The sequence below is a fragment of the Leucoraja erinacea genome, chromosome 23 (assembly GCF_028641065.1).
Source record: "Leucoraja erinacea ecotype New England chromosome 23, Leri_hhj_1, whole genome shotgun sequence".
In the NCBI taxonomy this organism is placed as follows: domain Eukaryota; kingdom Metazoa; phylum Chordata; class Chondrichthyes; order Rajiformes; family Rajidae; genus Leucoraja; species Leucoraja erinaceus.
Window position 1 is genome coordinate 20,459,517 of NC_073399.1, and position 25,231 is coordinate 20,484,747.

Here is a 25,231-nt window from a genome sequence, read left to right on the forward strand (position 1 = left end):
TTCAAGTCAGAGGAGGACAGATTTAAGGGTACGTACAGGGTAAGTTTTTTTGTTTTATTTGCGCAAGAGTATTAGGTGCCTGGAATGTGCTGCCAGCAGTCGGGGTGGAATCACATATAATAGTGATGTTTAAGAGGCTTTTAAATAGACAGATGGACGTGTGGGGATGGGAGGGATATGGATCCTGTGCAAGAAGAAGAGTGGTGCAATTTGACATCATGGCCGACAGACATTGTGGGGTGAGGGGGTCTGTTCTGTTCCATGTTCAAAAACATTCAAAAATATAATTACAGACTTAGCCAAAGGACATGGAACAGAAGTGATAAATTGAATTGAGTCTAGTGACATTAATAAAATCAGATATTACATTTAAGATCCCACATGGCAGAAGCTGTCTATGTAAATTGCTTGGGTTAGGCGATAGCTGGATGGACTTGACTGTGTGGAGAGTTAAATTAATTCGGTAATTTTCAACTCCTAGCGATTTGATTGCTTGAAAGAGCCCTTTGGCCCACCACACCGACCATCGATCAGAGACACAAAATTCTGGAGTAACGGAGGGTCAGGCAGCACCTCTGGAGAGAATTGATAGGTGAAGTTTCGGGTCAGAACCCTTCTGATCTAAACAGGGGTAAGTGCTGGCCAAGACTGTTGGGGGAATCCTTCCCTTCAAAGTAATGCAATTGGATGTTTACACACAGTCAAGAGACCAGTTAAAGGCAGCACTTGAAGGGGAACCTCTGGGGAAAATGCCAGAAATGAGGAAAGGAGATCAGACTAACTTACGATAAGGTTGGACATGATCATAAACATCGAGATCTCCTTCAGGAATTTTCGTTTCCAGTTGAGCGTGTTGGTGGATTGTGGGGCTGGGGGAGCGAGCTTTCTGGAGTTTAGGTCAGATGAGCCATCTGGTGGGTCATCTGTATCATTCTGCTCAGCGGACACATCCGCCTGATCATTTACTGTTGCTTCCGTTTCTGAGGACAGAGATCCTTGCTCCTTGAGGTTCTGAAGGTTGATGGTGGAATCTTTACCACAAGCCCCGACAAAGCTTAAACAAAGCTCCTCCGCAGCACTCTGCCGGTGCAAGCCCTCAATGATGAAGAGGTTCTGCAGCATGTGTTCGATGATTATGAGTAAGGAGTAGACAAGGTTGAGGAGATCCATTGACCGCCCGGAGCGGGTGGACACAATGGCCACGATGGAGAAGTACGAGATGCACAGCTGTCCGAGCGCAGCGACCTGCAGCAAAACCACATCCAGGCTGCGGCTTGGGTTCTCCCTGCAGTCGACCTCTCTCTCTTCCCACCTGTGAACAGCTAATGCAGCCAGAGAGCAGAGAGACATGATGGAGAGCAAGACGATGTGGAAACTGTAGAACTGGATGAAGGGGGCGGGCTGCGTGGGGTCCCTGGAAACCTCAATCTGATAAAGGATGAAGATAAACAAGCCGATGATTATCGCCACTACACCCAGCAGAGGTCCCAGAACAAGCCCGTAACCTCTGAACCTGTGGCTTGTATATGATCCATGGTGGTTGATGGTCCTTCCGACATTGGTCCACATGATGTAAAGCATTGTAGAAGAAATGAGGCAATACTCTATGGAAAAGGGGTACATGATAACAATGCCCCTCTGAAAAATGGTGCAGAGTTCCCCCTGGCACTGGAAATCCGAGATATTCTCGATACCTGCAGAGACAAAGTGCATGTGCCGAACATTATATGGTTTTTATTACTTTCATCATGCAAAGACAATGCTGAGAATAACACAGACCCGTCCTGTTCACTGATACGTACACTCGATCTGACCCATGCGGTGATCCATACACTGATCAGAACACTGTGGTTGACAGAATCATTGGTGGTTATGAGTTGGTGAGCAGCAGTGAGATAGAACACCTGACTGAGTGGCGTCACAACGTCTCGCTTAATGTCAACAAGACTAGGGAAGCGATTATTAACTCCAAAAAAGGGGAAATTGGAAGCCCCCCGCACCAGTTTTTACTGGTGAGTCATGGTGGAGAGAGTTAGCAGCCTATTCACAGGCATTAATATCTCAGACCCCAGCATACAGATGCAATCGTGAAGTAGAATTGCAATACCTCTATAGGGTGATTTCACTAAAGGTCACTGGAGCGTAGATCCGCACCCACGTGACCAAAAATCTCAAGTGGAGGACATTCTAGAGTTCCGGTACATGTTAGTGGATGGGAAAACACGCACTTTCCCACCCGTTAAAAACATAGAAAACGGCCAGGTTTTGATCTGCAATTTATTGTGCCAGTCGGGGTGACCGTGAGGCACAGCTACCTAGATTTACAGGGGAAAAAAAGATAGAAACTAAGGTAAATTAAAGAGGGAGCTGAAGGTGCCAATCCAGCGGAAGTGAACAGCCGACATTTGCCGTGGAGATTTAAAGGTCCAAAATATCGGGAATTATCGCGTTTGCTCGCTGAATTTCATCAAAAGTAAGGCATTATTGACTTACTTTTGATGAAATTCAGCGAGCAAACGCGATAATTCCCGATATTTTGGACCTTTAAATCTCCACGGCAAATGTCGGCTGTTCACTTCCGCTGGATTGGAACCTTCAGCTCCCTCTTTAATTTATCTTAGTTTCTATTTATTGGCAATGTAGCCTGGTTGGTAAACAACGGCCAGAGTTGCCGGTGATCCTGTTCTGCACTGGGATGAGTAATTCTGAGATTGCTGTGGTCTGGAACTTTAATTATCAATTCCATTCCGAGTCTAACCTTATGGTCTCTGGCCTCTCACTCTGCCTGAACAAGCCCACTGTAAGATCAAGCAGCTGCACCACATTTTGACTAAGCACACAACAACCCTTGGGACTCCACACTGAACTCAATGATAGTAGTCTTTTCCACTTTATATCAGACTATGCTGCTATAATGATAGGCCACCAACCTTAAACATTAAAAAACACAAAGTGCCGGAGTAACTCAGCAGATCAGGCAGCATCTCTGGAGAACATAGACAGGGGTGGTGTTTTAGGTCGGGGCACAGTCTAAAGAGGATACTGACCCGAAATGTCACCGATCCATGTTTTCCAGATGCCACCAGACCCGCTGCGTTACTACTTTGTGTCCTTTTGTGTAAACCAACATCTGCAGTTCCTTATTTCTCTGCAGTTCCTTATTTCTGCAGCCTGAAACATTAACTCTGTTTCCCCCACCCCCCAAGATGCTGCTTGACATGTGGAGCAGCCTTACCGGGTCGCTGTGCAGTAAGCTCCAACATCTGCACGGCCGGACGCCCGCAGCCCCAGCTTTTACTTGTCGCGGAGCTGGGGCTGCGGGCGTCCGGCGCTGGATTTGGAGCGCCTCGCAGCCAAACTTTGAGGCTCTCTGGAGGTGTGAAGGCCTTATATAAATGTACATAACTGCCTTCAGAGTGTGAACTCCAGATTCGGTACATGCATCACTGCGAACTATGGAGTGAAGATATGAACGGAAGCAACTCTCTTGAACGGAAGCAACTCTCTTCATCATCCCCCCCCCCCCCCCCCGAAACAGAGCACTGGGATTTACAATCTGCACCTTTCACATGAGTTCCCGACTGGGTCACATAATAAGTAAGCGGATTATTTGTGCTGTTCTGCATAAAACCCAAGCTGTGAAGGAAGAGGTGGGTGTACATAGGGAAAGGTGCTGCCCAGCAGCATGATTTGGTACCTGTGAGCTGTGAGCTGCTCCCATTGTGCGGGGCCTGCTGTTCAACCTCTAATTCCCTGTGAACAGAGTCATCAGTGACTGCAGTCATCCACATTACCAGGTTGGTGGCCAAGGTCACCATCAGTCCACACCTAGGCAGGAGAGGGAAAGCAAGACAGAGACGGTACACCTAAGATTTTACAAAGGCACCTGCAACCTTTTGTTAGCTGAAGGCTGAGGGCACTGTAGAATGGTGCATGAATCCCTGGGATTGTAAAGTAATCTCACTAACTCTTGCATCAGATGGCAGAAAATTCATATGGGCACTTACAGAAAAATGGTAGGTGTACTTAACTGTAACAAAGCTGTGTATAAGCTTCCAAAACCCAATCCCACGCATTTTAATATGTTACTGACAATTGATTTTAATTCAATACATTTTGGTTTGATACCTTCTAAACTAGGTGTAGTTCACTGTAGATGACCTTGCATGGATATTGGCGGCCAGGGACTGAAGTCCCAGAGGGAAGAGGGATTCCTCCCCTGGGAACCTGGTGATACATTTGAGAATTTTTGCATGGAGTCAGAAGATGTGGGCGATGTACTCAGCTAATATTCTGGGAGTGATTTGAGATCAAGAAGGAGATGATTTGGATCTCATGAAAAATGTTAAAGTGGATAAATCCCCAGGGTCTGGGGGATCTATCCAGGTTGTTAAGGGAGGCAAGAGAGAAGATTTTGGATCTAGGTAGGGTCTAGCGAGGGGTGGGTGCCTGGAACACACTGCTTCGGGTTGTTGAAGCAAATACAAAAAATGGAATTTAAGAGGCAGAGGAGATTAACTTGGCACTGTGTTCGACATGAGGATTATTGGCTGTTCCTGAGCTGCATTGTTTACATTGTTTAACTGCAAGTGACTGTTATTAACCAATGCTTAGCGTCACTAGTTGAACCTACATAAACTCAGAGGAAGTATTGCGCTGCTCCAGTCCCAGGTCTATGTTAACCTGCTTGGACTTCCTGTCTTCCCTTGAAATATTAATCATCAAATGACGTTGTTCCAACCTACCTGGTGGCATCTCGGTGCACGTGGAGGCAGTCTCTCGAGTGAAACCATAATAAGAATGTCTGAAAGCAATGAGATTATTGGAAAGTTCATATTCCCCGTCGACCTTTAGAGTGACATTGAACAAATTGATAAATTTTTCTTTAACTTCTCAAGATTGACCCTGATCTTTCTGTGACTGTGGCACGCTTCAGATTCGTACTGTACACGGAGGTGCTCAATTGGATGATGAGAGCGATGGGATTGAGATTAGTTGTCTTGTGGGTACAGAAAACGAACCTTTACTGCCATGTATGCACCTATCTCCTCTGTGCCGAGGATGGTGCTCCTTTGGACTTAGAGGGAATGTGCACCTGTAAGGGGGGGTCCCAGCGTTTTTAAAATGATGAGAGGGATGACAGAGTTGACGTAAAAGCTTTTCCCACTCTAGTAATGTGTCCACTCAGACATTGGTGAGGTAACATGAACTTCACCAAAGTTACTGAATGCAGGTTCGTTTTTATCATTTAAAAATAAATTGGATAGTTATATGGATGGGAAGGGAATGGAGGGTTATGGTCTGAGCACAGGTATATGGGACTAGGGGAGATTATGTGTTCGGCACGGACTAGAAGGGTCGGATTCAGACATTGGTGAGAACTTCACCAAATTACTGAATGGGATTCACACTCAGGACTGGTCTATTCACTCTCCTGGCACTTGGGTGGGATCAGGGGCTGGGAACGTCAGGAGAGGGCAGTGAGTTATAATGTTCACATAACTTATTCAGGTTTTTTCAGAAGAGATTAGGCATCCTGCCCTGCTTGGCCTCTGCTTGACTTCAGTCTCAGCAATGTGGTTGACTCTCAGCCAGCCCCCAATGCAGCCCACAGGTCTCTCAGTTCTGGGCCTTCTGGGATGGGCAATAAATGCTGGTCATTAGTCAGACCATTGGAATATTGCCAGGATTAGAGGCTATTAGTATAAGAAGTGGTTGGACAACCTTGTTTTTATTTCTCTGGAGTTTTGGATGTTAACGGGAGACTTGATAGAAGTATGTTGCGAGGACTCGAGGGCCTGAGTTATAAGGAGAGGTTGTGCAGGCTAGGACTTGTTTCCTTCGAGTGCAGGAGGATGAGTGGTGATGTTGTAGAGGTGGACAAGTTCATGAGGGGTATATATAGGGTATATGCACAGACTATTTTACTACTTAGGGGAATCAAGAACCAGAGGACAAAAGCTTAAGAGGAGAGAGAAGAAAGATTTAATAGGAACCTAAAGGGCAACTTTTTCATACAAAGGGTGGTAGGTATATGGAATGAGCTGCCAGAGGAGGTATTTGAGTCGGGTACTATCACAACATTTAAATTACATTTGGACAGGAACATGAATAGGAAAGGTGTAGAAAGGATATGGGCCATACACAGGCAGGTGGGCTGGTGTAGATGGGGCATCTTAGTGGGCATGGGCTTGTTGGACCAAAGAGCGTATTTCTATGCTGTAAGACTACATAACTGGAAGCCTGCGCTGTTACACTGACTGAAGTGCCAGAGGTCTCACCTGAGTGCTGATGAAGATCGCTTCCACAATGGGGTAAACAACCTTCACGGTGCGGGCACCACCCTTGAACTGAAGGTAATATCCCACCTTGAAAGCATCAAGCAGAATAGTGCAGACTCCAAACAGCAGCACCGCCCCTGAAGTCAAACGCAGAACATGACGTTATTTGGAGCAAAGCGGAAGATGCTTCAAATCGGAAACAAAATCAGAAAATGCTGAAGCATTCAGCAGGTCAGGCAGCTGCTTTGGAGAGAGAACCAGCGATAACATAATATATAGTTGGGCAGGCGGAATATTCTGCTCACAAAGCGAATATGAGTGAGATCCAAACATTCCCTGCTTCGGAAGCAATTTAATTTAAGGACTGGACTGACGACATTGTTCAGATTGCTTTCCCATTTGATAGATGAATGGGTTGGACAGGTTGGTGTGTGATTGGATTACGCATCGAGTCAAACAATAGCAAGTGTTAATGATTTTGCCCAGACCGCTCTTCCAATCTCACCAAGAGATATTTTGCATCGACTGGAGAACCGGCAGGTTTCAGTTCCACGGCTCATTTGAAGCTGGCGTCTCCAGCAGCGCTCGCTGGGAGTGATAGCCCAGGTTGTGCGTTGGAGCCTTGGAAATAGAAATACCTTCGGGCTAAACAGAGAGACCTAACGAGTTACTGGTTGAGGACAGTCATTGAGTACGCCAGTCACAGCTACTCATTCAGACTTGAGGACAGGGCAAAGATGAAGACTGCTCCTGAACAAATTAATTGAAGGGACTTTCCATCCACAGAGTAAAGTCCGCGCCGTTACACTACAGGAAGGATGCGGTTGTGATGGAGAGAGGGAGAGCCGAGGAGATTCACCAGGATGCATTGGCTGGGCTTATTTTTCCTAGTGCGAAGATGGCTTGATGTAACATGATGAGGGGTGCAGTTAGGATCGATAATCAGAATCCCCCCACCCCCCGTGTACTGGTATCAAAAACACAAAGGCACTGGTTTAAGGTGAGAGGGCGGAGTTTTAAAGGTGATCGGAGGTGTAAGAATTGTGGTTGAACAAGTTTGTAGTGTAAAAATTGTCCAGTATCAATACAGCGGTTGCATCTGAACTCGCTTCCAGAGGAGGTGCTGGAATCAGATACAACCACAATTTAGACATTTAAACGGGGAAAGAAAAGAAGGATATGCAGCTCGTGTACGCAAAGGGGATTAGTGTAGATGGGTAGAAAGGGCGCGGTGGGCCGAAGGGCCTGTGTCAGCCCTGTGCCGCTCTGACCGTGTTCGCGGTTTTGGATGCACTGACCTCGGAGCCAGATGGCGCCGGCGTGCAGGTCTCGGTGAGGGACGAGGGGGACGGCCAGCCGGTGGAAGGTCATCCAGCCCACGGCCACAGCACTCAGCGCCATGAGCAGGAGCAGCACGTTGGTGCCCGACACGGACTCTCGGTTGAAGATGGAACTGAGGACCAGGGCAGATCCCAGGAAGAGGATATTCACAGCCAGCAGCCCGGACAGCAGCCGCCCGCGTTTCTCCATGGGCCCCTCGCTGGCCGTTCCCGCACCCGCCAGCGGCAGCTTCTCCGGCCCGCTCGCCTCCACCTCGTCTGCGTTCACCATCCTCCCGGACCAGCCTTCCTCTTCCTGGCGCCTGAAACAAACCCGCTCACATCAGTCCCCAGATTCCTCCACTCCCGCCCCCGGGCTCTGCAGCCGATTGCAGGAGAGAGTCCCCGCTCCCCCGGCTGAGCGGCTTCTTGCCCCTCCTTACCCCGCTGCCCCGAGCTCCCCCTCGGCCTGTGAACCCCGGGCCGGACGGCTCAGTACCGTCACCGCCCAGGGACCTTTCCTGCAATGGGGACAGCGGGAGGGATCTAAGGAGACCGGAGGAGAGGAGAGGAGAGGGAGCTGGGTGAAGAGTGTGGGGTGGCGAGAACAAAAGAGTCCACCCTTTACCCCACCTCATCCAACCCCCTTTGTTGAACGTTCCTCGCTACCTTTGCTTATTGATACTGAATCAAGGGAAGGAACTCTGCTTCACGGTGTATAGTCCATGTCGCCACCACTCTATATTCTGCGAGGCCTTGCTTCGTGTCCCCCCCCCCGCTTTCCCCACACTACTCGGCGAGTCCTCTTCCCCGGGTCCTGGGGGCCGGAGCTACTCAACTCAAGCAAGGGGGAGAGCGGAATCCAACCCAGCACCTCATTGATAGGGGGGCGACTGCGGATTCTAGTTTGTACCGAAAAAAGTCACAAAGTTCTGGAGTAACCCAGCGGGTCAGGAATCATCTCTGGAGAAAAAGGATGTCGCACTGACGGGAGAGTGGGTTGGACCTGCCATGGCCAACATGTACAATCAGGGACATGTTGCAGGTCCTTTCCTCCAGAGATTCTGCCTGACCCGCTGAGATACTCCAGTACTTTGTCTATCTTTAGCACCTCCTTGAGATACGCCGAGCCCGGAGCAGAGATGGGACCAACACAGAGACCGTCAGACGGAAACCACATCGACAGAACACCTGCGAAACACAACACATGTCAAACTTCACCGAGAGTCGAGGCGCATGGCGTCGGGCAATGAGGCAGCGCGGCTGTGAATGCCATGTCTTTACCCGCTCGGTGGAAAATCACGTCTATTCACTCCACTGGGATCCAACTGCTTGTTGCTAGCTGATTGTAATGGTCCCTGTGAACGGGGGTTGGAGAGTCGCCAGGGACCGCACCTCGCCTCTGCTCAGATCAACGAGTCCAAGCGGCAGTTATCGATCTGTGAATCCGAGCGCAAAAACCCGGAGTCAGCATCAAAGTGAGTTTCCACAGCGGTGGCCGCGCCCTCTCCCAGCCTCTCAATTATCACTGAACTGCTTTAGGCAACCAGCCAGATTGATGGAATTAATAAAGCAAATCTTGTGATTTTACATCGCGGAACACTGGAAGCGGGAACGGCGCAGGCTCCCTGCACGGTGCAGGGATGTGTCAGTGGGCCGAGTGGCCCGAGTCTCATCCGTTCCCAACGTGAACCAGCCGGCGGCCTCCTCCTTGGTCAGGTCCAGTGCAGGCCGCGGGGAGTGGGGAAGAACCCCACATTTATCCCAATATCTGCATGCAAAGCCTGCCCCAGAGTGGCCTGTTACTGGGTTTGAGCTCATGTGCCTTTGTACCGCCCTGCTCTCCACTTCTACCCACTCTCCACTACAGAGGGAGGGTCTCATCGGTTTTCCTTCAGGACCTGGTGGGAGGTTGTTCCACAGCAGAGTCCACGTGGGATGGGGTTCGCTGTGGACATCGGCCAGTGGTCGTGAATTACAGGACACGAAGCAGATCACCAACACAAATACATATGGTAAATGTGACAGAGGTTGATCAGAGCAGTCTGTGAATAATTAGTCGGAGCTGTTTGTTTATAAATTAATTTTTAATATCTGTATCCATTTGAAAGGACAATAAAGTAATTTAGAGTATCGGGGACAGCGAATGCAGCTGGAATAAGCGCCAAGAAACCTGCAAAAGGTCAACAGAAAACTGTCACTTCGTCCAGGGCCAAGCCTCTCCCCGGCTAAGTCTGGTGTGTGCAGATACCGGCGCGATAAACCCCAGACAACTTGGCTCCATGCATTTTGCGTCACATTTGGTCATTTCATGGTGGCTGTACTGAGAGATTTGAGTGTGGGTGGGGATGACATGGGTAGGGAGCGGGGAGGGTGTGGAGCAGTAGGGAGTGGTTTTATTGGAGGGATGTAGGTGAGGAGGGGTGTGTGGGAGAAGGTGTAGAGTGGAGGGCACTGATAAGTGGTATGGGTGGGTGGAGAGTGGTCTGGGGGTGGTGTGTGAGTGGGGAGGGGAGGGGTTGGGTGGGGAGTGGTGGAGGAGTGGTATGGGTGTGGTATAGATTTGGGAGCCATTCAGGGACCTGACTGTTGCCCTGGGTGATGCCTGGCAGTCCGTTGCCCCTCAGGTGGTGAGGGGCAGCTGTGACTTGCCACCACACCCCCCCCCCCCCCCTCAGCAGGCAGGCTGCCCTCAGCCACGCTCTACCCTGCTCCGTGTCCCTACATGAGCTGTGTCCCAGCCGACCCAGTTGCCAGGGTTGCTGCTCATCTGCCTCACCACAACCAGGAGCCTTCCTTCCTCAGGCACCCACACTGGTGGCACCATCGGCCTGCCACCTCCCTTTGGAGCATGAAGGACCTGTTTTCCGCGCTGCATCTCTAAAGTCTAAAGGCCAGACCATAGAGATTGACAATGGGCTGAATAGACATGAGAAACATCTAAGATGCAAGTTTAATAAGTTTTATTCAACAAATACAAGCTTGTATCTCAAATACAAACCCCTTTGCATTACTTGGCATATTTAGATAATAGACAATAGGTGCAGGAGTAGGCCATTTGGCCCTTCGAGCTAGCACCGCAATTCAATGTGATCATGGCTGATCATCCACAATCAGTACCCCGTTCCTGCCTTCTCCCCATACCTCCCCTGACTCCGCTATCTTTTATTTGTCATTCATGTTCTATCATCCACCTCTTTGGCCATCCAGCAGTGAATAGTTTACCTGCAGTTTGGCCGGAGCTGGATCACAGAGTGCAGGCTCTCAACTGCCGACCTTTCCCTGGGTATGATGACATGCGTCATCAAAGTGATGTGGAAACCGTGGCAAAGGAGGTGGTGCAGGCACTTGAAGATTCACTTGAAGAGTATAAGAGATGTAGGGATACAGGTGTTACTGGTGAGATAGAGGAGGAAGAATTTGCTGTATTGATTAACAAGAACGTCATGGCTGTAGCCTGAGATAACGTTACTGACAGATTGTCCAGTGAGGCTATATGGATGGAGCTGAAAAATAAAAAGGGGATGATCGCCTTGTTGGGAGTGCACTTTAGTCCCCCAAATAATCAATGAGAATTAGACGAATAAATATGCTTTGAGATTGTGGACAGCTACAAGACTTATAGGATTGTCATAGTGGATTTTAATTTGCCTAATACAGACTGGAACTGCCAAACTGCCAAGTGCTTAGATGGGGTGGAATTTGTCAAATGTGTGCTGGAAGTTTTCATCACACAATATGTGAAGGACCATCATGGACAAGGGAGAGGGCAATGATTGATTAACTTTTGCAAAAATATGAAGGGCAAGTGACTGAAGTAATGATGGTCAAACCTTTCAGGAGCAGCAACCACAGTTCCATTAGCTTCATCAGCGGATAAAGTCAGGGCTTCCCACAAAGTTCTGAAATGGAGCAAGGCCAACTTTGATGGTACTGAGGCAGGACCTTTCTAAAGCTGTTTGGAGTAGGTTGTTTGTAGGCAAGTGGACATCCAGAAAGTGAGATGGCTTTAAAAGTGTGATAGTGAGAGATCAAGGAATGCATGTTCCTGTTAGAGTGAAGGGCAAGGTAGGTAGGAGTAAGCAAACCTAGAGGGTAAGGTGTCATTGGGGTAAGGGGATGACGGCTTGTTAGGGCGAGGGGGTTTGGTGGGAATTCAGAGGCGGTTCTACCTACATGAAAGATCCCGTTCACATACTATTTGGTGACAAACAAATGGCCCCAAGGTTTGACTGAAGGTGGAAGGTCATTTCAGGAGAGGGTCTGAGTTGTACTTCAGGATGTGAGGTAGATCTCCAATAGATTGGCAGCTGAGTGCATCCTGTAAAAGATTCCCAAGGGCAGGCCCGTGTTGACGATGGCGGCCCACGTCTGGAAGCCGTAGAACTTCTCCTCAATGTCGTTGGCAAAGTGTGGCCGAGCACCAAATGCAGACACAGCCCAAAACTGTGGAAGGAAAAGCAAGAGTTCACAACCTCCGTCATCTCTTTGGGAAACCAACTCAATGAAGGACAATTGCCAAATGAAAGCCACTGCTACTGATCCCCTTGAATCTCATGTAACGCCTCACACTGTCACGAATCACCCCACCCCACAGGTCATGGGCTCCTGGGATCGGGCAGCTGACAGGGTGACTGGACTTCCGAAACAACCGAGTGTGAATTAATGTGTTTAAGAAGGGACTGCAGATGCTGGAAAATCGAAGGTACACAAAAATGCTGGAGAAACTCAGCGGGTGCAGCAGCATCTATGGAGCGAAGAAAATAGGCAACGATTCGGGCCGAAACCCTTGGGTGCTGCTCCAATGGTGAACGTGAAGGTGATGAAGGTACAGGCAGCTCAACGGCAGGACAGGGGAGGAGGGGGAGGGGATGATTATAGTGAATGGGGCAAGACCAAGAGAGGGGCTTCAGGTGGTGAGGCCACGTTGCTATTAAGGCTGAACCCAGGGTTAAAGAGCTTGGGAGCAGAGGGTAGGGACGGGGTGGTTAGTGAGAAATAGAGCACATCTGCCTTCTCAATGTTGACTGATTCCTTTCAGTATTTCACAGCGTTCTGGTTTCTGAAGCCAGTGGCACTTGCAGGATTGTTGAGAGCGAGATAGGAAAGGAGTGCCAGGTAGCGTGGGAGCGGCCATCTTGGGAGGGGCCAAGTGAAAACGGCTGTGCAGTCAAAGTGCTACCGTTGAGGTCAAAGTGCAGGTATTGGTGAGAGTTGTGACTGGGGAGGGTTTTTTTAAATCTTTCTTCATAGAAGGGACGGGGATAAGGGATATGGAATGCAGGGCAGAGGGTAAATACAGGAGTGGAAACAATTACGACTTTCAAAACACATTTGGACACATATATGCATATAGATAGGAAAGGTTTAGAGGGATGTGGGCCAGATGCGAGTCCAGTATACCAACTTGGTCGACATGCATAAGATGAGCCAAAGGCAGACAGGTATTTGCATTGCTGTGAAGCACCATGACACCTTGACTACTACAGGATGTGGAAGATCAGGAATATTTCTACTGTTTCTGTTGACTACACCTGCAGAACAAATGCCCGGCCACAGCTCCTGTCAGACAGCACCGAGCAGCTGGAGCTGTGCATGGAGTCGCCATGGAATGAACGGCGTGTGGCAAATGTTGTAGACAGTTTGTAGGCTAATTGGCTTGGTATATTTGTAAATTATCCCTGGTGTGTGTAGAATATTGTTACTGTGCAGGGATCACTGGTCGGCACGGATTAGGTGAGCCAAAAGCCCTGTATCTCTAAACTAAAAACTAAAGGAAGTAATTTCTGCACACTGTACCATTCATTATCAATCCAAAGAAGATTGTAGAGCCCTGCCATTGTTTCTTCCCCATGCTTATTCCTCTGTCTAAATTTCTCCATGCAATTTAACATACTCTGAGTTTCTCTTCACATATATCTGGGCACGGAGCCATACTTTCATGACCTGCACAAGTGCCTACACGGAATCATGTTTATCAATCCCTGACTGGCTGTCTCAATTATTATGCAGATATCAGTACCGCAGACCACCAGAGGTTATATCCAGCGTTAAAAGCCCTGAAGCCAAATGGAAGTTAATAAAACGCATATCGAGTAAACAGTGGATCAATAGCAACAAGAAGTGGAAATGGAACCTCTCGATTACATTTACAGCTTCTCGCAGTCCACTTAAAAGCAAAAGTTAACCCATAAAAATATTCATGTTATGGCTTTGTTAAAACTAAAACATAAGTAACTCTATTAGAATGGTTAAATGATAATTGAAACAGAGACTGCACTTGCATTTAAACCCATAAGTGCATTGAATTAAAAAAGGTTTTACAGCACAGCATTTGGGTTTGCCTGTGAACATTTAACTAAGTGGACAATATGGTGGGCATTCTGGGCCTGGTGTTTAACAGTTTGTGTTCCTTACAAATCTGAAGATATGCAATTTAACACCTTAAAATTCATAACAACAGTGCTCAGACAGAATATTCTTGAGGAATCAATTAGTGAGGCTATATGGGTAGAAGTTAGAAACAGGAAGTGAATGATGGCAGGCAAGGTGAAGAAAAGTTCTGAGATTCTACAGGTATATGAAGAGTGAAATGATGGCAAGGAAAATAATAGTCACCTTAAAGATCAGTATGGCTTGCTTTGTGTGGAACCATATGAGATGAGAAAGATATTAAATGAATATCTCCCATCCATTTTTATTGAGGAAATGATCATGGAAGCTAAGGAATTGACATAAGAGGTGTCATGTCTTAGATCGTATACAGATTACCAAAGAGGACGTATTGGCAGTTTTATAGCACACTAGACCAAGTGCAGACCCGTTGGGTCTGTTTCTCCTGGGCTGCGGCCTCACACTCACATTAACCACCCCCCAAACACACAGGGGGGGATGAGAAGAGGGGAGGGAGGGGAGAGGAGGATGAGGAAACAGGACAGATTTGGGAGGGAAAGGAGAGCGGGGTAGGGGGTGAGAGATGGGGAGAGAGATGTGGGGGAGGAGGGGATGGGGAGGGAGGGGAGGACGGAGGGAGGGGGAGAGGGGTGGGGGGGAGAGAGGGGAAAGAGTGGGGGGGGGAGAGTGGAGGGGGAAGGGGGGAGAGAAGTGGAAGAGTGGGGAGGTAGGGGTAGGGGAGTGGTGGAAGAGGGACAGAGGGGTAGGGAAAAGGGGGCGGGGGAGAGGGAAGGGGGTGGGGTAGAGAGTGAAGGGGGGGGGTGGGGGAGAGAGAGGGATGGGTGGGAGAGGGAGAGGGGTGAGTAGAGGGAAACATAGAAACATAAGATTCTATAAGATCCCCCCTCAATCTTCTAAATTCTAGCGAGTACAAACCGAGTCTATCCAGTCTTTCTTCATATGAAAGTCCTGACATCCAAGGAATCAGTCTGGTTAACCTTCTCTGTACTCCCTCTATGGCAAGAATGCAGCGTCACACACACTAACTATCCCCCTCCCCCCCCCCCCCCCCGCACTCACGCTAATTACCCCCCTTGATATTATATTAATATTATTAATTTGCTCCTTTTACCCCATAACCACCCCCCTCACCCCCTCTCAGCACCCCCTCTCTCTCCCCTCACTCTCACCCTCTCTCCTCCCCTCTCTCTCTGTCTCTGCCCCTTCTCTCTCTGCCCTCACTCTCTACTCCCACCCCACCCCCTCTCTAGATGTGACGCATAGCCCCCAACTTGCAGTCACATCTAGAGAGGGGGGGGGGTGGGGGTAGAGAGTGAGGGCAGAGAGAGAAGGGGCAGAGACAGAGAGAGAGGGGAGGAGAGAGGGTGAGAGTGAGGGGAGAGGAGGGGGTGCTGAGAGAGGGGGGGTGAGGGGGAGAGAGGTGGGAGAGAGAGGGGGGGGAGGGAGGGAGGGGGGGGAAGGAGGAGGGGGGGGGGGGGGGGAGGGGAGGGGGGTTTAGGGGAGGGGGGGGAGGGAGGGGAGAAGAGAGAGGGGGAGAGGAGAGGGGGGGGAGAGGAGGGGGTGAGAGACGAGAGGGGAGAAGGGGAGAGAGAGGAGGGGGGAAGAGAGAGGGGGGGAAGAGGAGAGGGGGGGAAGAGAGGGGGGGAGAGGAGAGGGGGGGAAGAGGAGAGGGGGGGGAGAGGAGAGGGGGGAGAGGAGAGGAGGGGGGGGGGGAGAGGGGGGGAGAGGGAGAGGGGGGGAGAGGGGAAGGTGAGGGGGAGGGAGGAGGGGGGAGGGGAGGGGGCGAGAGAGAGGGGGGGGGAGGAGAGAGAGGGAGGGAGAGGAGAGAGGGGGAGAGAGGAGAGAGGGAGAGAGAGGGAGGAGGAGAGGGGAGAGGAGGGGGGAGAGGAGTGGAGAGGGGGGAGAGGAGAGGAGAGGGGAGAGGGGAGCGGACGAGAGCTGCGAAGTGCAGACGGGGAGGGAGGGAGGGGGGGGAGAGGAGGAGAGAGGGGGAGAGGAGGAGGGAGAGAGGGGGGGGGGAGGGGAGGGGGGGGGGGGGGGGAGAGAGAGAGAACCCAAACCCCCCAAACAACCATTTGCAGGCAGTGCTTTTTTCCTTCAAACTAACCATAACCATATTTTCATTTTCAAACCAAATTAAGGGTACTTACTCACAGCTGCGTAGACATTTGTTCAGTCATTCAGAGCTCAGACCTCCATGTTGTAGAGACTGATTGGGGCACACCATTTCCTGGTTTTATAGTCCCTCCCCCATCCCACTAGCAGGAGCAGCACAGAGAATGGGGAATTTTGTAAAAACATTAATATCTCTGTCATATTTCATCGACGGGAAAAATCCTCAGCACACATGCGGCGGAGGGGGGCTCTGAGCGAGGTGGCCAAAAATGACGGCCGTAGGTGGCGGCGTTCTCTCGGAACTCGCAGCACAGATCGCCAAAAGCGGTCAAGAACAGAGTTTTAGTAATAGATAGATAGATAGATAGATAGATAGATAGATAGATAGATAGATAGATAGATAGATAGATAGATAGATAGATAGATAGATAGATAGATAGATAGATAGATAGATAGATAGATAGATAGATAGATAGATAGATAGATAGATATATAGATAGATAGATAGATAGATAGATAGATAGATAGATGAAGATGCATGTGTGTCCCCAGAGCCTGACCAAGTACATCCTTGGAACTTGAGGGAAGCTAAGGAGGATATTATGGAGGTCCTTGTAGCATTACTTGCTTCGTATTTAGCCACAGGTGCAGTGCCAGAAGACTGGAGGGCGACTGATGTCGTATCGGTATTTAAGAAAGTCAGCATGAACAAGCTAAGGAACTGCAGGCTGGTGAGCCTGACATCAGTCGTGGAAAAATTGTTGGATGCAATTTTTAGGGATCTGGTCTACCAGCGATTGGACAGACATGGACTGATTAGGGATAGTCAGCATGTCTTTGTGCGTGGGAAACATACAATTCTTAAGGGATTGTACAGGCTAGATTCAAGAAATTTTTTCCTGATGTTGGGGGTGTTCAGAACCAGGGATCACGGTTTAAGAATAAGGGGTAGGGCATTTAGGACTAAAATTAGGAAAATATTTTTCACCCAGAGAGTTGTGAATCTGTGGAATTCTCTGCCACAGAAGGCAGTGGAGGCCAATTCACTGAATGTTTTCAAGAGAGTTAGGTATAGCTATTAGAGCTAATAGGATCAAGGGATAATGGGGAGAAAGCAGTAATGGGGTACTGATTTAGAATGATCAGCCATGATCATATTGAATGGCGGTGCTGTTTCGAAGGGTCGAATGGCCTACTTTCTATGTTTCGATGTTTAGCAAGTTGGTCACATGGCAGATATGGAACAGAGAGAGGATGGATGGCCACCTGGAAGGGCAGTCGGTACAGGCAGGGCGTGAGGAGTCCCTTCTATCATTCCCCTTTCAAACAGGGATACGGTGTTGGATCCTGTTGGCCGCTCAGGGGATAGTGGTGAAGCAGCCACGTTATTCTGAAGACGGAGGGAGAACAGCCAGAGATCATCAGCACATGTTGACTCCTATACATATAGAAGAGGGATGAGGACCGCTGAGTGAATATAGCGAGTTAAGCAGAAGGTTAAAGAGCAGGACCCTTTGGATCTGGATTATTGCCTGTTTCAGGTGTTGGCTGGGGTAAAAGTAGGGGGACAGGACAGGTGAATGTGTGCCTGAGGAGCTGGTGCAGGACAGAGAGTTTAAGGTCCTTGGGTAACTAGGACCATTTCTAGGCCACGTGGGAGTTGTACAAGAAGGATGGGAATTAATATCCTTGCAGGCTGGGTTGCTCACAATACTCGGGCAAATTTGGTCTAATTTGGCCTGAGTTGGGCAATTCAGTAGCAGTGCGGCAGTTGGGGATGTGGAGAGGATGGATCAGCCAAGTGCAGTGGACAGAGCAGACAGGGGCAGATGATGGAGCGGGGGCACGGACAGACTCATTACATTTACTGTAATGCAAGGATACTCGTGGGTCAGTCAGATGAGCTGAGAGCGTGGACTGGCACCTGGCGTTACAATGTTACGGCAATCACTGAATGAAGCGTTGTTGAATGAAGGGCAAGACTGGCAGCTCAATGTTGCCGGGGAAGGAAGTTTCTCGGGGTTGTCCCGCGGTGGCTGCGAGACCCCGTTCTACACGTAAACAGCGCGACACACACAGTGGAACTTTCACAACTTACAAGGATGTTGCAGAGCAGCAGAAACGAGGAGACCTCCCTCAGCAGCCGGCGGCGGGCGCCCAGCGGTGGGTGTGGACGCTGCCGGCTCTCGGGGCTGCTGGCGGCGACGGTCCCCGGGACACTGACACCGCCGGCCGGGTCCCGGGGAGTCGGGGCTGAAGTCCTCGGGAGGGAAGGTCCCGGCGCAGTCTGTGGGGAGGGGTGGGAGGTAGAGGCGGGTAGAGAGGCCGAGGCGAGGGGGAATCCGTCGCTCAGCGAGGCCTGGGGGAAGGATAGAGAGGCCGAGGCGGGACGGGGAGGGGGTCCGGCATCCAGCGCCGCTTCTAGGGAAGGGGGGGGGGCAGAGTTGGGACGGGGAGGGGGTCCAGCATCCAGCGCCGCCGGCCAGCGCAGAGCCCCGAGGATGAAGAGGTTCTGGAGCGAGTGTTGGGCGACACTCAGCAGCGAGAAGACCAGGCTGAGTGCGTGTAACGGCCCAGGCCGCCGGCTCCACACCACCGCCACCAGGCTGAAGTAGCAGGTGAGCAGCGGGCCCGCGGCCGCCCCCAGCAACAGCCCCTGGTCCAGACTCCCCGCCGGGCCCCGGCCGTGAGAGCCAGTGCCTGCCGCCGGCAACAGAGAAGCCGAGCCCAGCACACAGGCCGCGGACATGAGGGCGAGGGCCGCGCTGTGGAAGGTGTAGTAGGTGAACAGGGCCCGGCTCCGCGTCCTCGCCTCCTTCACTTCCACCTGATACACGATGGAGACCACCAGACCCGCCAGTAGCAGGGCGGCTCCCAGCGCCAGACCCGGGCCCGGACCCGTGCTGCCCCGGGCCGGCTTCAACTCGGCTGCCGCCCGCCCGCCGCCCGCTCTGCCCACGTTCCTCCACATCACGAAGCAGAGCGCGGAGGACAGCAAGCTGTACTCGATGTTGAAAGGGTACAAGTAGGGAGAGGCGGCCTGGAGGATGCGGCAGACACGGGTAGAGCACACACAACCATCGCCGGCAGCATCTGCGGGAGAAGAACACAGTCTATTCAGTGCCCGAGCCTGCTCGTGTCCCGGGCTACCACCAGACACAACACCAGGGTGGCAATGTTTCACGGCCCCGTGGGTCTCCTTCCAATGGAAGAAGAGCCTTTCAGCATTCACCTCACAACCATTGTGTACCCAATGGCAACAACACGGAGATACAGTACTGGTCTCTGGATCAGGATGTAATACGCTGAAAAGCTCTAGATAGAGCAGATCTCAGCACTGGTGAGGACGGGTATTATACAGGGTACAGTACTGATGGCGACGGGTCTGTCTCAGTATAACACCGGGGTACAGTATTGGTGGGGACAGGTCTATATTGTACAGTACCGGTGGGGGCCGGTCTTTTACTGTATAACACTGGGGTACAGTTTTACACTGGGACAGGTTTGTGACTATGACACTGAGGTATAGTGTCGATGGGGCGCCTGTCGATGTAACACTCGGGTACAGCACTGGTGGGTTGGGTCTGGGTCCAATACTCCAGAGGAAAATAGACTGACCATTCACGCTATTTATTATAAACCTCTGGAAGGCCACCCTTGGCTTCCAACACTCTAGGGAATAAACCACCAATCATTCAGCCTTTCCTTATAATCCAAGATCCCCAGACCCAGTAACATCCTTGTGAATCTTTTTCTCCATGCAGTCCAGTTTAATGTCATCCTTTATGTTACAATTGTCTCATCGTTGCCTTGTATGAGTATAACAACATATCTCAACTCTTGTTCTTAAGATATTCTTCATAGCTAAAGGTATCTCATGGCCTCTTTTTTGAGCTCATTGGTGAGTCTAGATTAGTTTCATAGAGCTGTCCATATTTACCTGTGAGGGCTCGACTTTGGTCTTCAGGGACTTCACCTGGTACCCCTGTATGATGGAGTGACTCTTCTGCTGCAGCTGACATCCACAGCATTAGGTTAGTGACCAAGGAAATGGCCAGCCCACACCTGCAAACAAGGGATCAGCCTGTGGGTCACAGCAAACCAGCTGGGAAACCACAGTGCACTCTGACTATGAGGCACATGTGCTAACAGTGTGGCTTACACCCGCTTTATATACCCCCCCCCCCCCCCCCCCAGATAGATCCACAAAGAAATCAATGGAGATGGAAGATACAAATCAGATAATCCAAAACTAGCAATATTGCACATTATGGAAATTGGAAATAAAAACTGAAGATGATTGAAATATGCAGCAGGCCAGACAGCATATGTCGGGAGAGAAGTAGTTAATGATCTTCAGTCAGAATTTAATCAAGTTACTGTCAAGCAGGTTTTAAGATGTTTTGAGAGGGGGAGAGGACAAAAGGGAGAATATGTGTGAAGAGGGGAGTCAACAAAATGGGATGTTAGTGCAGTTTAAGATCGCACTGGGAGAATGAGTGGGTGGCTGCAGGAAGTTGTGAATATAAGGAGAATTGTCCTCTGAACTGACTAAAGGAGAATGGAATTACTGAGGATCTGAAATTGGAGAATTCAATGTTAATTGAAATCTGTGCATGTACATACAAGGTTAGTTGGGACCAAGAATGTGGAAATTGTTGAATCGTCAGAGGACAATAGAGGTGGATCAGGGGATAAAAGGTGAAGGAAAAGCAGGAAGAAATAACGTTGGTGGGCAACAGAGCTGGCTGAAACAGTGGGTCTGCTTGGGGGTCCTGTCTGTGGATCCAGGGCAGGAAGTTAAAGTGGGCTGTGTGGGGCTGGGGAATTGAGGCTGAAGGTGTGGAGGGAAGATCTGAGGAAATGAAGCCCATGAGTGTGTGGGAGACGATGGTCTGATGGGCAGTAATGGAATCTCAGTCCAGAGGGAAGTAGGAGGTGAGTTGGTGTTTGGCACTTGAAAGTTCAACGTTGGAACACCATTGCTATCATATTTAGTGATTGTTGGAGGGAAAGCATGCGGAGGGAATGGGGGGGATGGAAAGAGTTGAGGGAATAGTGGAAGAGGTGCAGGTAAAGGGGTGGTTTGGGTAGAAGAGGTGGAGAGGTAGAGGGAATGAAATAGTGTGGGTAGAAGGGGTGGTGGAGGAGGGAGGGGAGGGTGGGCTAGAGAGGTAGAGGGGAGGAGATCTAAGACTAAAATATGCCCTTACCTGGTGAAATGCTGATGTACCTGAGCACAGTCTTTGGAATGGACCCAGAGAAAGTAGGACTAGATTGGGAATAAAACACAGGGAGCGGTTGGTGACATTGTCCATAAACAGGTAGGAGGGACAGGTTCATTTACTGCCCTCCCAGTTGCACTCAACTACCACCTGAATTCAAGTATCTTCACACTACTCACCTGTGTGAACAGAAACAGGATCTCAGCACTGGGGAAGAGGAATTGAATCGGATGCTCACAGCCAGGAAATCCGGCAGCACGGACAAGCTTGAAGATGTCAAGTAGAACGCTGCATGCTCCAAGCACCAGTAGCCCCCCTGTCAGTTAAAACATAGAGCGGGGAGAGATGGATGGGATAAAAATAATATCTCCGAGAAGGTGAGGCCAGGGCACCTTGTGGTGTTCTGAACTTGCAATTGAATTCTCCAAATTGTGACAACTGTCTTCCCCTTTCTGCATCAACAGGCCATGTCTGCTCTGTTATCCATCTGTATCTTAGCTCAGCCTTTCCCCTGTCAATGACTCCACCCTGGTCTGCTACTGTAACTCATCACATTTCCTGATCACATTCCATGTGCTTCTTTAACACTCATCTCCACAGCAACCCCAACTCTCCCTTGTTGTAGATGGTCATTGCCTGGCACTATAATTTTTTTTTAAACAAAAATACATTTATCGCAATAATAATATATACAATACAAAACAACACCAAACAAACCCACCACCATAATACAAAATCACCCAATTATCTAAACAAATATTCTTAAATATCAAATACGTTCTTAAACAACTATTTCCCCATCCTTACTAAGGATTCCTGGCACTATCATGGCAGTAAAGTAACTTGGCAAAGCAGCCTGTGCTTTAATGCTAAAGTAAAAGTAGAAAGTGGTGGAAATACTCAGCAGGTTATATTTTCACACGTGTTGCTGCCCTCATTCACGGGCTGCTGAGGAGTTGTAAATGGGGATTGATCATTGTGCAATCATCAGCAACATCCCAACTTCTGATCTTCTGCTGGTGGGAAGTCATTGGTGAAGCAGCTGAGATGGCTGGGACCGTGAACTCCTGCACTGATGTCCTGGGGCTGGGATGATTGACCTCCAACAACCACAACCATCTTCCTCTGGGTGAGATCTGACTCCAACCACTGGAGTGTTTTACCAGGGCCTCCTGATCCCACTCTTGGTCAAACACTATTTTGGTGTTGTGCCTCGTCACTCTCATTTCACCTCTGGCGTCAGCTCTTTGGTCCATGTTGTGATGAGGTCAAGTGGTTCAGGTGAAGCCCAAACTGGGCTTCAGGGAGCAGGTTATTGGAGAGGAAGTCACAGGAGGCTCCATACTCCAAGACTATTTTAGAAGCACCTCCTGGTCCTGCAAGTTCCATTACCAAGGGTTGTGTACGTCAACAGCTTCAAGTCCTGTACACATCTCTAATGATCAATACTGAGCCTGGCATATTGATGCAACCACACAGAAAGCTCACCAACACCTTGCTCAAAGGTTAAGAGATTCAGCATGTTACTGAATCATCTAACGAACTTCTACAATTGTACAGTGGAGAGCATTAGTGGATTGGTTGCATCACGGAACTTTGAACGCTCAAGTATGGAGGACATTGCCCGATCCATCACAGCTACTGACCTCCCCGCCATCGAATAGATCTATACGAAGCGCTGCCTCAAGAAGGCAGCCAATATTATCAAAGACCCACTCCACCCAGCCACGCTCCCAGCTCACCGCTACTGTCGGAAAGAAAGTGAAAGAGCCTGATAACTCTTATCATCATGAAAAAAGAGTTTCTTCCCATTGACCATCAGGTTCTTGCACCACCTTGACTACTATGGTTGCACCACATAAGGTGTTTTTTTGCACTAGCATTGTGTAGTTCACTTCAAAATACCCGATAATTGAATGCATCTTATAATGTTTGGTGTGTTTAATGTCCTTGGTAAAAAGACTCTCGTTGTTCAAGTTCATATCCAGTACATCTGACAAATAACTACTCTGGACTTTGGAAATGGTGGGAACACCATCTGTCACCGTCAAGGACTCACGGTTCAGTTCGTTGTGTTGGCTCACGTTGCAATGCAACCCCTAAAGCTCTCCACTACTTCCTCTCTACCGCGTCAGTTTGAGGTTCAGTTCCCACTTCGGGTCATTCTGCCGCGAATCTCTAGGTCGAATCGACGCCAGAAACGAAGGCAGGAAGCAGGCAGTGTTCCTTGCCTCTCATAGACACAAAAATGCTGAAGTAATTCAGCGGATCAGGGAGCATCTCCCTCCCTCTCCCTGGTGAAGAAAATGGATAGGTGGCATTTCGGGTCTGCACCTTACAGAAGGGTTCGGGCCTGAAAAAGTCATCTATTCATTTTCACCAGCGATGCCGCCTGACCCACTGAGTTACTCCAACATTATGTGTCTATCTTTGCTGTAAACCAGCATCTGCTGTTCCTTTTTATTGTATTTTATGTTATTACCTCTCAGCCACACCGGCGCTGCATGGGGATCCTTGTAGAGAGGAGCTGTACAGTGACGGGCTGTGCACGATATGTAGACCACCATCCAGACTACGGTTAAGACCATCATTGCAGTGAGCATCACCATCACCTCGTCCTCATGCACTGGCACCTCACTCAAAACTCCTCCGCAGATCAGTGCACCACCGAGGAAGAGGATGTTGGCAGCCAACAGTCCAGAAAGCAGCCTGCCCCCTTGCCTCTGGAGCCTGCCGGAGCGAGGATGTGGAGAATGGGGGACTCCATGCTCACTGCAGCTTCCCCTCCCCTCACTTTCTGCAGGCACAGCTCCCTCTGTGATCTCGTTATCTCCTCCACAGCTCCTCACCTCTTCCATTCTCTGAAGACTCAAGACCTGATGATACGGAGAGAGGTCAGCACCACACAAAGACCAGCCCGGCCCAGTCACAGAGCAGTCCCACCTCCTCAGCACAAAGGTACATCCGCCCCCATCTCATCACTCACCACTCTTCGCCGAGGAACACTCCTCTACCTTCCTCACTCTTTAACCAACCCTCACTGCCTCCTCCACAACCCCCACTACCTACTCCAGTCATCACTCCCTCCGCCAACCCTTCCCCCTCCACCTCCCACAAATTCACCTCCACATCACTCACACCCTCTATCATCACGCCCTTCTCCCTCCTCCATCTCCCTTCCTCCATATACCTCACTCCATCCTCCCTGTCCCTTACCTCCTCTTCCAATCCTCACTCACAACTCCACTTCCCTCACATCCCTCCCACCATGTCCCCCTTCCTGTCCATTCCCTCCCCTATGTCCTTTGCTCCCTCCTCCAAACCTCACTTCCCCTCCGACCCTCACACCCTCCTCCGCCTCTCTTCATTCCTCACTCCCTCCTCCGATCTTCACTTTAGCCACCATGCCCTCACTCCCACGATGCTCACTCCCTCTCCTTCATGTCCCGGATTTCCTTCTCCGTGTCCTCACTCGCCCCGCAATGGCCATCACTCCGTCCTCCATGTCCCTCACACCCCCTTTGTCACTTACTCCTATGTTTCTTGCTTTCTCCACATCCCTCCCTCACCCCACGTCTCTCTCTCGCTGCCCTCCACACTGTAATCTCATTGTCCCCTCCCATCTCATTTCTTTGTACAACATTGTTTGTCTCTGTCTCTGCACCACCTCAGCTGATTTATGCATATTTCTCACTCAACCCATCAGAATATTCCCCTCACCCAATTCCTGGCCTTGTTCACTGTCTGCCCCAAACAAGTCAAATAGGAGTAGATTGTGCACAATAAATTGAAGGAGTCTTTATGTACAGAGAGATCTGAGGTTCAGTTCATAGTTCACTGAAAGTGGCAACCGTTCTGTATGCTTGGTATTCATAAG

The 25,231-nt window shown here is 49.8% G+C and overlaps 2 protein-coding genes across 2 annotated transcripts; both read right to left on the reverse strand.

Moving 5' to 3' along the window:
• Positions 1-777: 777 nt before the first annotated feature.
• Positions 778-9,148, reverse strand: LOC129708254 (proton channel OTOP3-like). The gene is made up of 6 exons (XM_055653898.1): positions 8,885-9,148; positions 7,580-7,923; positions 6,282-6,418; positions 4,746-4,804; positions 3,698-3,828; positions 778-1,694 (listed from the first exon to the last, which is right to left on the reverse strand). Exons 2-6 carry the CDS (start codon positions 7,890-7,892, stop codon positions 778-780), a joined length of 1,557 nt encoding a protein of 518 aa, XP_055509873.1. The 5' UTR covers positions 7,893-7,923; positions 8,885-9,148.
• Positions 9,149-10,957: 1,809 nt separating this feature from the next.
• LOC129708255 (proton channel OTOP2-like) lies at positions 10,958-24,379 on the reverse strand. Its single transcript, XM_055653900.1, has 6 exons — positions 23,837-24,379; positions 21,534-21,670; positions 21,343-21,401; positions 20,070-20,194; positions 18,228-19,444; positions 10,958-12,046 (listed from the first exon to the last, which is right to left on the reverse strand). Exons 1-6 carry the CDS (start codon positions 24,210-24,212, stop codon positions 11,876-11,878), a joined length of 2,085 nt encoding a protein of 694 aa, XP_055509875.1. The 5' UTR covers positions 24,213-24,379; the 3' UTR covers positions 10,958-11,875.
• Positions 24,380-25,231: the final 852 nt, after the last annotated feature.

Coding starts and splice junctions, on each gene's coding strand:
- LOC129708254 (XM_055653898.1), bottom strand. CDS start 7,892: ATGGTGAACGCAGACGAGGTGGAGGCGAGCGGGCCGGAGAAGCTGCCG. Junction 6,419..7,579: donor CGGCGCCATCTGGCTCCGAG/GTCAGTGCATCC, acceptor GTTTGACTTCAG/GGGCGGTGCTGCTGTTTGGA. Junction 1,695..3,697: donor GAGCAGCTCACAGCTCACAG/GTACCAAATCAT, acceptor TTGTCTCTGCAG/GTATCGAGAATATCTCGGAT.
- LOC129708255 (XM_055653900.1), bottom strand. CDS start 24,212: ATGGAAGAGGTGAGGAGCTGTGGAGGAGATAACGAGATCACAGAGGGA. Junction 21,402..21,533: donor TCCTGTTTCTGTTCACACAG/GTGAGTAGTGTG, acceptor TTCCCAATCTAG/TCCTACTTTCTCTGGGTCCA. Junction 12,047..18,227: donor TGCTGCTCTGCAACATCCTT/GTAAGTTGTGAA, acceptor TTCCTTCCACAG/TTTTGGGCTGTGTCTGCATT.